The sequence below is a fragment of the Phycodurus eques genome, chromosome 1, assembly GCF_024500275.1.
Source record: "Phycodurus eques isolate BA_2022a chromosome 1, UOR_Pequ_1.1, whole genome shotgun sequence".
Lineage (NCBI taxonomy): Eukaryota > Metazoa > Chordata > Actinopteri > Syngnathiformes > Syngnathidae > Phycodurus > Phycodurus eques.
Window position 1 is genome coordinate 30,309,755 of NC_084525.1, and position 17,381 is coordinate 30,327,135.

General features: G+C 41.1%; 1 protein-coding gene across 2 annotated transcripts in view; it reads right to left on the reverse strand.

Moving 5' to 3' along the window:
• Positions 1-449: 449 nt before the first annotated feature.
• The window catches only part of LOC133408292 (sodium-coupled neutral amino acid transporter 3-like), an 18,295-nt gene continuing 1,363 nt past the window's right edge, over positions 450-17,381 (reverse strand). Inside the window, exons 2-17 of one of the 2 annotated variants that reach the window (XM_061686979.1) lie at positions 14,217-14,299; positions 9,125-9,229; positions 8,954-9,023; positions 7,604-7,719; positions 7,039-7,112; positions 6,839-6,931; positions 6,653-6,734; positions 6,110-6,192; positions 5,890-5,948; positions 3,547-3,663; positions 3,349-3,428; positions 3,162-3,262; positions 2,946-3,070; positions 2,149-2,293; positions 1,155-1,258; positions 450-1,082 (exon numbers count right to left, since the gene is read on the reverse strand). In XM_061686979.1, coding sequence (XP_061542963.1) covers positions 978-1,082; positions 1,155-1,258; positions 2,149-2,293; positions 2,946-3,070; positions 3,162-3,262; positions 3,349-3,428; positions 3,547-3,663; positions 5,890-5,948; positions 6,110-6,192; positions 6,653-6,734; positions 6,839-6,931; positions 7,039-7,112; positions 7,604-7,719; positions 8,954-9,023; positions 9,125-9,180 — 1,410 coding nt within the window. In that variant the 5' untranslated portion in view covers positions 9,181-9,229; positions 14,217-14,299 and the 3' untranslated portion in view covers positions 450-977. The remainder of the gene's footprint in view (positions 1,083-1,154; positions 1,259-2,148; positions 2,294-2,945; positions 3,071-3,161; positions 3,263-3,348; positions 3,429-3,546; positions 3,664-5,889; positions 5,949-6,109; positions 6,193-6,652; positions 6,735-6,838; positions 6,932-7,038; positions 7,113-7,603; positions 7,720-8,953; positions 9,024-9,124; positions 9,230-14,216; positions 14,300-17,381) is intronic. The other variant, XM_061686987.1, reaches the window with a different exon arrangement.

The following is a 17,381-nucleotide window of genomic DNA, read 5'->3' on the forward strand; positions in this document are numbered from 1 at the left end:
CAAAATGTATGAAATTATGATTTGGTAGTTTCAAAAATTATTTTCATTGGCAAGTGCCCGTGGGGCGGCATAGTGGACGACTGGTTAGCACATCTGCCTCACTCTGCAACTTTTTGCATAATTGGCAAAAAAATATATATACATAAATGTACTGGCATTACCAGATAACTAGCAACTCTTTATTGCTCAGTGACTGTTTTTTGTCAATGTCTTTATGTCTCAAAAGTGTTCTCTGTCAATTGACTGTCTGTTGTCGTACTAGAGTGGCTCAAACTACCGGAGACAAATTCCTTGTGTGTTTTTTGGACATACTTGACAAATAAAAATGATTCTGATTCGTATGCCTCTCTACTCAGTTGTTGCATATGACAAACAGGTTTTATATGCCAGTTAAAAAAGCACAGAAATGTTATTTTGACAATATTTATTGAACTTTATATAATGTCCACAGTAAATTTACACAACCAAGATAATTGGTTATACCAAATTAATTGGTTCACAGTATAGTCATGCAATACCAGAGTCTTTTTGACTGAGGTTAACATTTCTTTTGCAGTTTGTGAAGTACTGCTCCGCAGTATTACAAAGTACAACACATCTAATGACCTCAAATGCCTCCCGCCCCAGAGTGTTTGGTCTTCAATGTCATTATTCTGCTCCATTTTATTAAGCACTGATTAAACAAACGTTTTGCTTGCAGACATCAATTTCCTTCTCAGCGTTACCCTCCACAATTTAGTGACACTTAGTGAAGATGGACAATTGCAAATATGGTGGCTTCCATGGTCAACGTGAGCGGGCCGGCACTACCTGTGTCCTGAGTGGCTTATCGGACATACTTTGCTATTGTCGAAGCCATGGACGAACAGCGTGTGCTCTCATAATTAACGAGCGCTCCCAGCTCAAAACCACCCAACAGAAAGTTGAGGACTGTTAGAATAAGTGAGGATGCTGTGTCTATAAAGCATGGAAGCACTTTAATGCCCACCCAGATTTCGTTTTCCCCCGCTCGTCCAATCAAGTCCAATGAAAGTGAGACTCATGGTCATAAATAGAAACCCGAGTGCTGTGAAACACGCAGCCTGAAAACAGAAACAAAAAGAGGAGACATCAGTATGGAACAGTCCTTCCTAAAGGCCTCAATAGAGACCTACCTGGATCTTTGGTCTGGAGTTCATGGGCTCTTGCTCAGTGGGGATGATGCGGATGTAAAAGAGTCCAGGAAGGATGAAAATCAGACTGGGAGCGGTAGTTGCCCCTGGTTACAAAAAAGAGACACTATATCAATGTTTTACTTGGAAAAACAACAACAAAAAACCCTTCTCGTTCTCTAAGTGAACGTACAGTACTTATAAATGTGTCTGGCCTCTTTGTATATAGTATATCAATGCTGAAAATCCATGTATGCAGGGCAGAAATATGGAGGAACCTTCATAACTACAAACTTACACAAAGGGGGAGACCCATGTTCAATTTCATTTTCGCTCATAAAGAGTATTGGTGGAAAATGTGTCTAACAGTACAGAAATCGTATCTTTGTCATCGAACAGGAAGTTTGATCTACTTTTGTAGCGCAAAATGACACATTACGATTACATTTCCCAAACATTTTGGCTGAAAGATATACATAAATGTCATTTGTCCCTAATTGACTGATTTTGATATTTGAGGTCGTTTAACCCATTAAAAAAATATATACTATACAAATATATATAAGACTATATTCTTTATTTAGCAAAAATACATCCATACTTTTTATTTTGATGGCAATACTGAAATTACTTGATCCCTATTTTGTTGCAGTTGACATTTTGGCATCTTTGCTGGTTAGTTTGGTACTGGTTTTCCCAGTTTTATTTGATCTTGTATAAAAATATTTCTAAACTAATTAAGCCACCCTATTCTTAGTGTTATCTTTATCTTAGTGCTATCTTTATCATTTTAACTATGGTCTGCCCAATTACTTGGCTTTGTTTACAAACCCCTCCGATGTTTCAATGAGCTAAGTTGGTTTTATCCAACAAGTTCGATGTGCATTTAATTTTTATTGTAATGATCATATTTGTCATGATTTTGACAAAATAACATATCAATACATGAGTTCTATATAATTACAGCCATAACAAGTGTGTCAGTTGAATGCGATACCAGTAATGCCGAAGATGTCTCGAATGTTGGGCACGAGGATGACCAGCAGGTTGACAACAAACAGCAGACACATGGCAATAACTATATGGCGCACCCAGTGGAAAGGCTTCCCAGGGAACAGAAGCTGCTGCAGGGCACGACGGATCTGATGGAAACGCACACAATACTTTACAGTAAGCACCTCCGACCACATCCATTTATTTATTTATTACTCCAGCATGCCTTTCTGTCTGAAGATTATTGAAAATTCATCTGAGTGTGCTCTCGCTGTGCTCTTTCAAAGTGAGAGGAATGCAAAATACAAAAACATTGGGGGACAGCATTTCAACATTTATAGGGCAAGGAACAATTATTTGGTAACAAGTCAAACTATGAGGTGGTAGAACCTTATGATTACTCCCAGCATATCAGGGATAGGAAATTTATCCATCCATCCATTTTCTGTACTGCTTACCCTCACGCGGGTCGCGGGCGTGCCGGAGCCTATCTTCAGGCGAGAGGCGGGGTACACCCTGAACTGGTCGCCAGCCAATCGCAGGGCACATATAAACCAACAACCATTCGCACTCACATTCACACCTATGGGCAATTTAGAGTCCTCAATTAACCTACCATGCATGTTTTTGGGATGTGGGAGGAAACCGGAGTACCCGGAGAAAACCCACGCAGGCACGGGGGAGAAAATTCAAACTCCACACAGGCGTGGCCGGGATTTGAACTAGGAAATTTATGAAAATGTTAAATATAAGGAAAGATATTGGGTGTTTAATTCTAATTTAGGGTGTGCATGGTCATACAGGAAAGAGGACCACGGGGACAGTGAGAGTGACGGCGACCAGGACAGCCAATCGCACGCAGAGGATCAGCGTGTCCAGAGGGTCCACTTTACTGTAGGTATGGAGGAGCTCTGCTTCTGTATTTTCTGCGTTAAAAAAAACAAAACAATTCACAACCTGATATTAAAGTTCAAATGATAAAATCTCTGGTCAAACTATGAGGACTGGGTCACTCACCGTAAAAGGTTAGATAGCCAAATGTAGCAGTGAGGAAGTACATAATGAACATGCCAAGGATGGAAACATTGCCAACATTCTGCATTCTTCTCTTGGTTGGGCTTGAGGGAATACGATTTAAAAAAATACTCAATAATGGCAGGAAAAACAAATTTGTTATTTGTAATGTTTTTTTTGTGTGCCTTACTTTCTTAGTTCTGTGTAGATGGGAAGAACTTCAGGGTGACATACAAAGGCAAATGCCAGAATTGGGATAGCATATGCTGTCTGCAAATAAAGTGGGAAAATATCCATCCAGCCATTTGTCATATGCAATACGGCACTTAAATATAGCCTTATCATACATACACTAAGAAGCGCTGCAGGCTCTGGTGTCTGTGCTTACCTCTTGGTTGATGGTGAAAAATGCAGTGGTGCACATATCCCCTGAGAGTTCTGTGCTGACAGAGTAGTTGCCAAACGCCTCCAGAGGACACACAATGTGGAATCTCTTGTAGATGACCTTATGTGACAGCAGAATGGAATTTAAGGATGTTCCACATTTTTTGATGATCACTTTTTTACAAGAAAATCTGAAATTGCATGGCATTAAATTTAGTTTTAAGGCTTTATATAACACAACTGTTCATTTAGAAGTTGAGATAGTCAAAGGCAGCTTTGTTTATGTTAGGTTTGCCTCTATACCACAGGTGTCAAACTCAAGGCCCAAGGGCCAGATCGGGCCCGGCACATTATTTTATGTTGCCCGTAAAAGCAAATCATCTGCATCAACTTTCATTATTCATTCTAAAACCTGTACCAACATTTCAAATTGTCATATGTAATAAATAATAATGACGACATATTGCAAAACCATTTTTTTGGTTACCAAACCCCTTGATCAATAACTGAACAAACTATTATCCTTGACTTCTAAATTTCATAACTAGTTATCCATCAATTTATTGTGATGTAATAATAGGAGGGGCTTAACCTTTATATGGTTTCCCAGTCATGGCGGCCCTCTGAGGGAAACTAACTACAATGTGGCCCATGACAAAAATAAGTTTGACACCCATGCTATATAAAATATATTTATTATTGTGAGTGTAGTTTACAGTGGGCAGCATGGTGGGCTAGTATGTAGTGGCACATCTGCCACACAGTTCTGCGTCTCAGGATTCAAATCTCAGCTCTGGACTTCCAGTATGGAGTTTGTATGTTTTCCCTGTGCTTGCATGGGATTTATCCGGTGTCAATGGTTGTTTGTCTATATGTGCCCTGCGATTGCCTGGCGACCAGTCCAGGATGTACCCCAGAGCCATCTGGAATAGGCTCTAGCTTACTGGCGACCCTAATGAGGATAAGCGGTATAGAAAATATGATGGTTGGATAGTTTGCAGTAGTATAGAATGCAATGCATCACACTGAGAGCTGTTCTTTGGTTAAACCGTTTCGGGACACTTCTCTAAAAAAGTACTGGCCCCTTTCTAAAATTCTTACATTTTTGCACAGTTCCGCCACTTTAATGTTTAAGACCATCAAAAAGTGTAAAAGTCAGGCAAACGATAAACCAAGTCAACGTAAAATGCTGTTTTTATTTTTTTATTTATTTATTAAGAAAAAAAAAAACTACTTAAAGCTACCTGCATCCTAGCACTGTGTGGAAAAAGTTTGTAGTGTTACACTCGCCTGACTTTGGTGTGGGCAGTGTGGATTCAGTTCCCACTCAGTGACGGTGTGAATGTGAGTGCGAATGGTTGTCCGTGTCTATATGTGCCCTGCGACTGACTGACTGGGACAGGGTCTAGCACCCCGTGACCCTAACCAGGGTAAGCGGTGTTGAGAATGGATGGATGGATAATTGCTCTTTTTCTGAAAAATATTGTTTGCAAAGACAGCATTTTTCAAAAATACAATTCATTGTGCATTTAATGGCATAGTTTCAAACAAATGATCTGTTTCAATTTGCTAAGTCTTTCCAAAGTCATTTTGTGTTATCTAAGAGCCTTTGTTGAAGCCAAGAGCAGGTTCAGCCTGCAGAAGAGACAATGGTAGGCAACCAACCTTAAGGCTTGCATTCTCAGATGAAGACAGTTTGGGTCAAATTTTTGGCCTAGTATTTGTAGAAAGAAGACAGTTACATACCCCTACCATTGTGAGTCATGTTTTGCAAATCTCAGTAAAAGTGTTTCATCCATCCAGCCATCCATTTTCTATAGTACTTGTCCTCATTAAGGACAGGGGTGAGTGTTTTTGTCTTTTAATTCAGATAATCTCTGTTTTGTCGTTACTTAAGATTTCACCGCTATGTGCTCGAGGAAAGGTGTTTTATTCCACCCACTATGAATTTTTTATGTATTGAATTATCACAGACCTGCTGCATGAAGTGGTTGTCAACTCCTACACTAAATATGTGGGGATTAGGTCATAGTTTAATTTACATTTGCTGTGTATGTTAGAAAAAAATCTCTGTGTGGTGTGCAGCACAAATATACACCGGAGTGTGAGTTTAGTGTCCCCTTGAGGGATTACAATGGGTGTAATGTAGAACTGAAATACCCCACATTTCTGTGGTCCACAATCATAATTTTTCTGTCTTTCATTTTGTTTTGACAGTGTCCGCATAATACAGTTAATCTATCAAAGCGAAATACACTTGGTGATGCGATCTGAATGTCAATACAACCATTAACTGTATAACTGGCCTTAACAATAACGGGGCATTGTGTATTTCCCATGCACTTACTGCAGAGAGGAAGAACACCATACAGGAGAGAGAGAAGCCACTTGTGTAACCCAGATACCCTGAGGAGCACAATACAATCGAATTGATTCAGGAACATTGGTTATGATGGGACATCTGGTAATCTACAATGTTTTTGTGACATCACCCATTTCCAACATAGCTCTAAAGGCTGTATTTTAAATATAGGATCATTTGAGTAAAGACAAAAATTGAGAATTACCAAGGTGCTTCATGAGGGCCAACGGAAGGATGATACTGATAGTGACGATGATGATGAGGTAATTTCCATTCATGAACCAATCACTAGGAGAGGAAGATAAAGAGAGACTCCTTGACGCAATTCTACCACAAATGTGTAAATGACACCTGTGTTATTATACACATACATTGCTCTTGATTATATTGCATGGATTTGGTCAAATTATTATACCTTTATTTATCATTCTTCTATACTGATTATGGATTGTACAAAATGTGTCGATAGACTTATGTCAAAAAAGTAACTAATATAGATTTCTTATGTGATGTACATGTTAAATAGAACTGAATATAAACTAACTGCAAAAGTATTAGGTTTTTTTTGTGCCAAAAGATCCCATGCCCAGAATTATTCATACTCTTGCTCAATAAATGCATATCCATATTAATTAGAATACTTTTCTTGACCAGGATTGAATTGTCCAGTCAGCTCAGGAACTTACCAACTCAAAAATTGGCCAAAGTATGAATCATTTTTAGTATAACTTCACATTTGCCCACTTACTCTGACCCGGATGTTTGGCCGAGAAAAGCCTGGATGACTAGTGGTAACTCCGACTTCACAATGAACAGGTAGCTGGACATCGCTGCAGAAAAAGACACAGATTTATTGGCATGGCCTTCATTGTCAAAGCATAGGTCTCATGGCATTTTCCTCTCGAATTACATCCCATTTATATTGACAAATGACCTCCAATATTATGTAGCGTTATGATGACAGCTGCTATAATCTTCCCTGGATGTCCAAATGCTCTCATGCCCAGGTGCTCATAGGCACGGATTCCTGGACAAAAAAAAAGAAATCAAATTTAAGAGGTAGAAGTTGAGAGAAACTGACATTGCCTTGACTCAAGGTTTTTACTGTATTTTCTAAATGTTTTGAAGACTTACCCACGACTCCTGCACTGCGTAGCAGCAGATGGATGGAATAGGAGGACAGGCATGTAATACATATCAACAGGACCCTGTCATACACACACAGTAACAAGAGAAATGTGGTCAGCGAGGGCAGAGAGGTGAAAACATGGCCTGGGTAAAAACTTACTTCAATAGTGTTTTTAGAAAGGGAAAATCGAGGGGGCACCAACCATTGCGTTAGTACTGGCCATTAGTGTCAGATGTACATTCTACAGTAATTTTCTAATGGCAGTCTTCCATATCAGATGAGACACTCATTTGTTATTCTTGATGAAACACAGCAACAGAGATTGATTTGCCCAGCCACTTGTTGCCAGGCAGAATTTATAGGGCTCAATCATAACTGCCCCATAGGCAAATGAAAAAAGAAAATGGCATCTGCTCGCCAAGCACACCAGGCTGTTGAGTGACAAACGGGGCTGACAGTGGCATGCCGCGACAGGACATTGGGGCCGACAGGAAGAGGAAGTCAGACAGACAAACACTCGTGAAGAACCTCCAAAAACAGCATTCGAAGGATTATGAAACAAGCGCTCACAAGAAAAGGACGATGCCTGTGTTGGACATAGCGTACGAAAGACCCAGAATTCCGCTGCCCATGATGGCGTTGCTGAGGTTGAAGACTGACATTCCCAAGGAGGTTTTACCCTCAAACTGAAAGAGAATCAAGACGGAATATAAACATTAGAGAAAAAACAAAAAAAACAAAAAAAAACAACAAACTCAAAACATAAAGGTGATGACACATTCAATAGCAGTACACCTAGCAATACTCATTACTCATTTTACTTGTATATCAAATCAATTTTCCCAATTGAAATGAAGAGAAATATCATTACGTTTAAAAAAAAAAAAAAGAAAAATAGAACATTCTTGTAGAAAACATAATAAAGGAGAATGTAAAGAAATAAACTAGTTTTATGTAGTGTGTTACTGCGCATTGGGACAAGGCGGCACGGTGGACGACTGGTTAGCACATCTGCCTCACAGTTCTGAGGACCGGGGTTCAAATCCCAGCCTCGCCTGTGTGGAGTTTGCATGTTCTCCCCGTGCCTGTGTGGGTTTTCTCCGGGTACTCCGGTTTCCTCTCACATTCCAAAAACATGCGTGGTAGGTTGATTGAAGACTCAAAATTGCCTGTAGGCGTGAATGGTTGTTTGTTTACATGTGCCCTGCAATTGGCTGGCGACCAGTTTGGGGTGTACCCCGCCTCTCGCCCGAAGATAGCTGGGATAGGCTCCAGCACGCCCGCAACCCTAGTGAGGATAAGCAGTACAGAAAATGGATGGATGGATGGGAGAAGGTGAGTCACAACAACATATATAGTGTTATATGTGTGCCTTCAAGGGGCATGGCCTAGTGAGTGACATCAGTAACATATCCAGTTAGTCTTCATGCAAGCTTCTGGATGTGGGTTTTTGGCCTACTGTAGCTGGTTGCGAGTGTTCTCCTTTTGTATTGGTGTGTTTGACTGTTTGTACCGTTCTAGTCTAATATTGCAACTGCTAAATTAATTTTAGCAGATGTAAACGTGTTGCTGTTGTTGACTAAACTTCAGGAAGCACAGAAACATATTAATGGTGAAAGGGGACAAGGAACAACAAAGTAGCAGTGTTGTTGTCTGTGGCACAGTAGGTTCAATCTGATGACAATGATTTAAATTTTTTAAGTCAAAGTCCTCCCAATTTGCAAGTATCTTCTTGGCTTTCCTAATTAGCATAGGTAAACACTCTCCTGTTTCTTATTGAAGGATTTGATTTTGTTCTTAGCTATTAAAAATGGCTTTTAAGAAAACATGCATTTCTTGAAAGAATAGGGAAGCCTGATTTAAGACCCAAGTGGATGTAGGTGAATGATTCTAAACGTTCCCTTGTCCTGCCATACTTACGTCGGTAAACTGGGGCGTCTTTGTGGGCCCGCTCTTGTGCTGTAGAAACAACTGTTCCTCTTGTGGGACCCTGGAAGTAGAACATTGTACTTTAAATGTGAACAATATAAACGCGCGAGAGTTAGTGGTAATCTGCAACACGTTAACTAAAGTGAAACAATTAAAGCATACTCTTCATCCATTGGCACAGCAGCTCCATGTCCATTTGACAATTTCTCCATTTCCATATTGGATGGTAGAGTCTCTTCTTAAATGAAGTAAAATTAAAGGTGAATTCTGAAAAAGGAGTGTAAAATATAAATAATGAATAACAGTATATATATATATATATATATATATATATATATATATATATATATATATATATATATATATATATATACATATAAAGAATATATATCATATATCATATATTTACATACATTTCTTTTCATTTTTCATATGGAAAATGTATGCTTCATAAAAATGTTTAATTGTGGCGGCACGGTGGCCGACTGGTTAGAGCGTCAGCCTCACAGTTCTGAGGACCCGGGTTCAATCCCCGGTCCCGCCTGTGTGGAGTTTGCATGTTCTCCCCGTGCCTGCGTGGGTTTTCTCCGGGCAGTCCGGTTTCCTCCCACATCCCAAAAACATGCATTAATTGGAGACTCTAAATTGCCCGTAGGTGTGAAGGTGAGTGCGAATGGTTGTTTGTTCGTATGTGCCCTGCGATTGGCTGGCAACCAGTTCAGGGTGTACCCCGCCTCCTGCCCGATGACAGCTGGGATTGGCTCCAGCACGCCCGCGACCCTCGTGAGGAGAAGCGGCTAAGAAAATGGATGGATGGATGTTTAATTGTTCCATAGCTCTTAGCACAGTACTTCTGTTTGTCCTTGCAAATATGCTCAGGACTGTTTTGACTACTCCCTGTTTTTCTCTTCCTTTCTCATCCTCTGCATATACTCATTCCCTTAAAGATAAGTTTGAATGCAACTGGACGAAGCTAATTATGTGAGAATGTTTTTCGTTGCTTCTCTGTCTCTCTCGCTTCTGTATATAGGCATATGCTAAATGTACAAACGTATTTGAGCGACAGGCGAATGTTGAGCGGAGCCTGTTTTCAGCGCAGTCTGCGGACACAACCACAGCGTCTGAATGCTGAGATAACGTTGCAACATTCACCATTTTGTAGCCTGATTTCATATACTTGGAGATTTGTTTATTCATTCATATTCGCTTTTTAACAACATCTCTTCTCTGCGGTTTGTAAAATTTATAAGAAAAAATTTTATTTTCACTTTTCAGGGATGTTAAAAGTACGAGAATTCGGCCCACACTGAAATGAACATAAAAGTACCACCACGAGACTAAAGTCATACAATTACACGGAAGTCTCAATTTTACAAGAAAAATCATTTGAGAGAATAAACACATATTTTGACCATTATCTCATACCTGTATTAAAATGAGCACTGTCCAGGATACTGTGTAAAGTTACACTTTAGTATAGGTTTCACAACAACCAACTAATCAATGTTTAAGCACATTCACCCCATGATTAGTATGAGCAGTTCAATGTTATTATGTAAATGAAATCACCATTATCATCTAAACATAAGTGACAAATATTTAATTATTCATACTGTATATCCCATAGCAGTCTTGAGAATCAAGATATCAAATCAGTCATATCAAATAAATTACTAAATCAGCATCTGCTGGTCTCTCTGCATGTTGATGTGTGAATTTTGAATTTTATTCTAAATATTGTATATTTAAAAAAAAATTCACTAATGGTACGATCTTTTTTTCATTATATTCCAAATTTTCTTGTGTAATATTACGACTTTATTCACTGAAGTCCTAATGATTTTTTATTTTTTTTTTGTAAGTTTCAGTGTGGCCGTATACTTATATACTTGAATTGATTTACTGAAACAAACTTTTAAAGGATTAGAATATTTTAAAATAATTTGGAACATATGCTGATACTTTGTTATTTCTCAGTAATGAAGCAACACACAGTCAAGTGTGTCATAGGGAAAATAACACAAACAACACAAAAGTTGTAAATGGTGGTCCGGCCGATTTCATCATAGTCAAAGTACACAACTGAACCCATCCAGCCAAACATCAATTTACATCAATTTACCTCATAATTTTTTTAAAAATGTATCTATCACGAAAAGAGGATTGCTGTTACTAAATACCTGCAGTCAATCTCTTTAAAAATCAAAGACCAAATCCGAAACCTTGGTTTTCTGATTGATTCTGACCTGACTTTCAAAAGTCATATCAAATCAATTACGAAAACTGCCTTCTACCATCTGAAGAACATATCCAGAGTGAAGACTTGCATGTGCCAAGCAGACCAGAAGCTTATCCATGCTTTTATCTCAAGTAGACTTCCATCGATCCATTTTCTGTACCGCTTATCCTCACTAGGGTCGCGGGCGTGCTGGAGCCTATCCCAGCTATCTTCGGGCGAGAGGCGGGGTACAGCCTGAACTGGTCGCCAGCCAATCGCAGGGCACATAGAAACAAACAACCATTTGCACCTATGGGCAATTTAGAGTCTTCAATCAACATACCACGCATGTTTTTGGGATGTGGGAGGAAACCGGAGTACCTGGAGAGAACCCACGCAGGCATGGGGAGAACATGCAAACTCCACACAGGCAGGGCCGGGATTTGAACCCCGGTCCTCAGAACTGTGAGGCAGATTTGCTCACCAGTCGACCACCGTCCCCTCAAGTAGACTTGACTATTGTAATGGTCTTCTGACTGGACTCCCCAAAAAGAGCATTAAACAGCTGCAGCTCATTCAGAATGCTGCAGCTCGGGTTCTGACCAGAACAAAGAGGTCAGAGCATATTACTCCAATTCTAAAGTCTCTACACTGGCTCCCAGTCAGCTTTAGAATAGATTCTAAAGTTCTGCTACTGGTCTATAAATCACTAAATGGTTTAGGTCCTGAATACATGAAAGAAATGCTAATGGGATATAAACCCAGTCGGGCTCTGAGATCAGGTCAAGTAGTGGAGCACAGAATCCAAAGCAAACATGGTGAAGCAGCATTTAGCTATTATGCTGCACACAAATGGAATAAGTTGCCAACAGAAGTGACGTCAGCCCCAAGTGTGAGTGTTTTTAAGTTCAGGTTAAAAACTTCAGTGTTCTCATGCTTTTTAGAGCATTTCCACTTTGAAATGATATTTCTTGCGCTGTACACTGTTTTAATTGTACTTTCATTTGGGCTCTCTGTTTTAAATGTTCATAAGCTCTTTTTTTCTTTGTTTTTAAATGCTTTTAATCATGTAAATCACATTGCGTTACCTTGTGTATGAAATGCGCTATATAAATACATTTTATTTGCTTTGCTATTGTCAATAATGAAATACAAATATTAGTAAACTATACAAATTTACATATACATTTAAGAACTTCTGCATTTAGCTGGCAACCATCCTAGGGCAAAGATGTAGAAAGCAAAGTCTGTACCCTGACATGCGTTGGTGCCATGTTGTCACCACCTTGACATACCATCACTATACAATGCGAGGCAACGCAACTGACGATTTCCAAAATTTACCATATAAAAGGGATATTTTCCACAGAAACCTCAAAATATTTATTTTACGTTCATCTGAATTTATCACCAAGGCCAGTTAGTGAACTATAGGCTACGCTTATTAAGACAACATGTTTTTTTTTTCACCGAGGCTGTCAGAAGGGGGCAGGGCGTGCGCTGCCAAGCACACCACCCTTTTCAAAATTATAATCCATTCATCCATCCATTTTCCGTACCCGTTATCCTCACGAGGGTCGTGGGCGCGCTGGAGCCTATCCCAGCTGACTCTGGGCGAGAGGCGGGGTACGCCCTGAACTGGTTTCCAACCAATCACAGGGCACATGTAAACAAACAATCATTTGCACTCACATTCGCACCTATGGACAATTTAGAGTCCTCAATTAACCTAAGTTTTTGGGATGTGGGAGGAAACCGTAGTACTCATGGAAAACCCATGCAGGCACGGGGACAACATGCAAACTCCACATAGGTGAGGCTGGATTTGAACACGGTTCCTCAGAACAGTGAGGCAGTTATCCACCGTGCCGCCCAAAATTATGTTTGAGATAAAATGTATTCATTGTTCATAAGTTTAAAGTAATGATGCTAGATTTTGTTTTTCAGATTTAATATAGGGTTTTAACTTCCACTGGCGTCGCTTTTCTGGGGTTTTCTGGAAATGATACATGGACACGCCAGGTGTAAGATGACTGGAACAGTCTACAGCCACACAGCAAACCCTTTTGCCAAAAATCCTCTTAAAAAAGTCCACTTAAAAAAGGCAAAAAAACTGAACAATTCAAATGCAAGGCAATGGAGAACCTGATTGACATCATGAAGTCCATAAACCATGTGACATGGATTTAACCATTGACACAGCAGTGTGGTGAGTTGAAAGAGTGTCTGGACGTTGTTTTCTATGGCTTTGGTCCACGGTGTACCCCACCTGCTGGGATAGGCAGCAGGTGGGGTACACCTGCCCACACTCAACCCTAGTGAGGATAAGCGGTATAGAAAATGCATGGCTGGATTTAATATTTTAAAAAGCACTTCTTAACAACGGTTTATTTTATTAAATAATTGATTGAGTCCATTTAATTTAAGTAATAATAATAACATCAGAAAATGAGTAAATTATTTATTTTATGATTGTAAAAGCATTTAACAATATATTACATTTAACCTTTTATTTTTGACCAGGTCCATCTGTCCTTTTTAGAAATCAAATATTTGCCCACCCCTGGTCTAGGCTGTAAATTCACTTGTTTACTAACAACCCGACCGTCCATCATAGGCTAGCACATGGTACATTTCCTGGGAGGGGGCAGCTCTAGTTTAAATACATTTGTGGCCTAACTAAAAGTACACAGTGTACAGTCCGATCCATCCACAGGCATTTCAGGTCACTGCGTCATACACAAATGTAACTGCTACTTTTGCTCATATCTTTATTTATCTTGTTTTGTTTCTCTACATTTCTTTCAATGAATTTCTTCTATAAGATGTGTAGAGTTCCACATATCTTGTCACACAACATCCATTCTTGTTTTGACAATGGTAATTGTAGTTTATGGAATATTTAAAAACACATTTTTCTAGGGTCATGAACATATTTACAACCTGCCTCTTTACCTGTGCTCATTGGTTTGCTTTCCTGTTGTTTTGACTGTTTTGTTTTTAAAATCAAAGAAAGAAAAGTAGAAGTTTTTTTACCAAGATGGCAGTGCACCAGGGGCAAGGCGAGCGCAAGGCCAAACGTTTGGCTGCAATAGTGGATATCTGCACTTGGCGGGCTTCTGTAATGACAGACAACATGATAAAAGCTGAGAATGACCTCCCTGTTCAAACATGACAGAGCCGCTTTCTCAGATAGTGACACAAGCAGTCACGTGGCTCTTTCTAAATACTGTCCCTGCACAAATAGACATCATAAATGTCTATAGTGCCATGCACTTCAGTATAAGGTCTTACTGACCATGGTCCAAAATTAAACACGCTAAAGGATTAAGACATACAATATAGTGAAATAGCAAAGGCGATGATCCACCCTCTCGAATAACATTGTGAAATAAATACCTATTTTCTGAAACATCTCATCCAAGGTCAAAGGTCAAATACAAACAAAACCTGTAAAACATGATCTCCATTCTGCTATATAGAGATTTTACAAGTCAGATGGAGTACCAACGCCTCAGAGTGTCATATAACCAAAATTGTGTTGCATTGACTGGGATTCTGGTGTCCATTTGTCAATTTAATAGGCTTTATCCTATGATGCCAAGACAGATTCACATTAATATGCATGTTTGTGAATGCAAAAATATGCATAGATAAAAAAACAATCAACACATTTCAGGTGAAACAGTTTCAACCTTCACTTGGCCTTCAGCATAGAAATTAATCATCTCATCAAAACAAACAACAATCAGAAATGTCACATTATATTGTAAACTGGTTTTATTCCTATTTCCCAACCGAAAACTTCTCCCTTTCATACTTTGGTTTCAGGACAAATCCTCAACTCCATCAAATAAGCTCAAACAATATCTCACTACATCCTTTTCACCTCCAGTATACTTTTGCATGATTCGGAAATATCTTTCACAATAGAAAAGTGCAATGGCTTCCTATTCCCGTCCTCTTTCCCCAACCCACAATCAAACTGGATGCCTTCCTGCTGTGAGGGGACAACCAACCAACGAACCACTGCGCTGCCACCTTTGCAAACAACCAGTCTTATTTTAACGTTAGTTTCCAAGCTATGATCACACACACACACACACACACACACACACACAAAAGGTCTACCGTAGCGCCTATAAGACTCCATTAAAATGTCAAAATCAACTTTGTCACATTTAAAAAAAATCCATATCGACTTACTGTTTTTATTTGTAAAATTACAGTAAAATGAGCTTCAAGTTTAATGCCACCTCCTTGAGCCGTCACCTTACCGTGGGGGAGGGGTTTGTGTGTCCCAATGATCCTAGGAGCTAAGATGTCTGGGGCTTCATCCCCCTAAGCAGAGGCCCTCATGGCAAACAGGTCCTAGGTGAGGGACCAGACAAAGCACGGCTCCAAAAACCCCTATGATGAGTAAAATGATTGTATCGTGTTTTCCCTTGCCTGAACGGGGGTCACTGGGCCCCCCCTCTGGAGCTAGGCCAAGAGGTTGGGCTCGAAGGTGAACGCCTGGTGGCCGGGCGTCCACCCATGGGGCCCGGCCAGGCACAGGTAACATGGGTCCACTTTCCCATGGTCTCACCACCTGTGGGAGGGGCCATAGGGGTTGGGTGCAGTGTGAGCTGAGCAGTGGCCGAAGGCAGGGACATGGCGATCCGTTCCCCGGCTACAGAAGCTGGCTCTAGGGAAATGGACTGTCACTTCTCTGACAGGGAACAACCTGGAGCTGGTGTGTGAGGTTGAGAAGTTCCGACTAGCTGTAGCCATGCTTGCCTCCACACACAGCTTGGGGTCTGGTACCAGTCCAGTCTTGATAGGGATTGCACAGTCTTCCACTCTGGAGTTGCCCACGGTGTGAGGCGCCGATCAGGTGTGAGTATACTTATTGCCCCCTGGCTCTACGCCTGTACATTGGGGTTCACCCCGGTGGACGAGAGGGTAGCCTCCCTCCGGCCTTCGGGTGGGGGGACGGGTCCTGACTATTGTTGGTGCCTATGCACCAAACAGCAGTTCAGAGTACCCACCATTTTGGAGTCCTTGGAGAGGTTGCTAGAAAGCACTCCCGCTGGGGACTCCATTGTTCTGCTGGTGGACTTCAACTCTCATGTAGGCAATGACAATGAGACCTGGAAGGGCGTGTTTGGGAGGAATGGCCCCCCCCGATCAAAACCCAAGCGTTGTTCTGTTATTGGACTTCTGTACCCATCACGGGTTCTCCATAACGAACACCATGGTCAAGCATAAGGAACTCTGGTCCGCACTGCTGGCAGATTTGTTTCCAGTAAGGGTTGGACTCTGCCAAGGCTTTGCCACCAATTCTGTTCATAACTTTTATGGACAGAATTTCTAGGCCCAGCCGAGGCGTAGAGGGGGTCCGGTTTGGTGGCATCAGCTTTGCATCTCTGCTTTTTGCAGATAATTTGGTTCTGTTAGCTTTATCAAGCCGTGATCTCCAACTCTCACTGGAGCGGTTCGCTGCTGAGTGTGAAGCGGTTGGGATGAAAATCAGCAACTCCAAATCTGAGACCATGGTACTCTGTCGGAAAAGGGTGGCGTGCCCTCTCCAGGTCGGGTATGAGATCCTGCCCCAAGTGCAGACGTTCAAGTATCTTGGGGTCTTGTTCACGAATGAGGGAAGAATGGAACGGGAGATCGACAGGCGGATCGGTGCAGCGTCTGCAGTGATGCGAACTTTGTATCGGTCCGATGTGGTGAAGAAGTAGCTAAGCCGAAAGGCGAAGCTCTCAATTTACCGGTCAATCTACGTTCCTACCCTCACCTAAGGTCACGAGCTGTGGGTCATGACTGAAATAACTAAATCCCGGATGCAAGCGGCCGAAATTAGTTTCCTCCGCAGGCTGTCCGAGCTCTCTCTTAAAAATAGGGTGAGAAGCTCGGTCATCCGGGAGGCGCTCAGACTGCTGCTTCTCCTCATTGAGAGGAGCCAGTTGAGGGGGCATCTGATTAGGATGCCTCCTGGACGGACGTCGAGGATGACCCAGGACACGCTGGAGAGAGTATGTCTCCCGGCTGGCCTGGGAACGCCTCGGGATGCCCCGGAAGAGCTGGACGAAGTGGCCGGGGAGAGGGAAGTCTGGGCTTCCCTGCGAAAGCTACTGGCCTTGCGACCCAACCCCAGATAAGCGGAGGAAAATGGATGGATGGATGATTGGATGGATATTTTAATGCTGAACA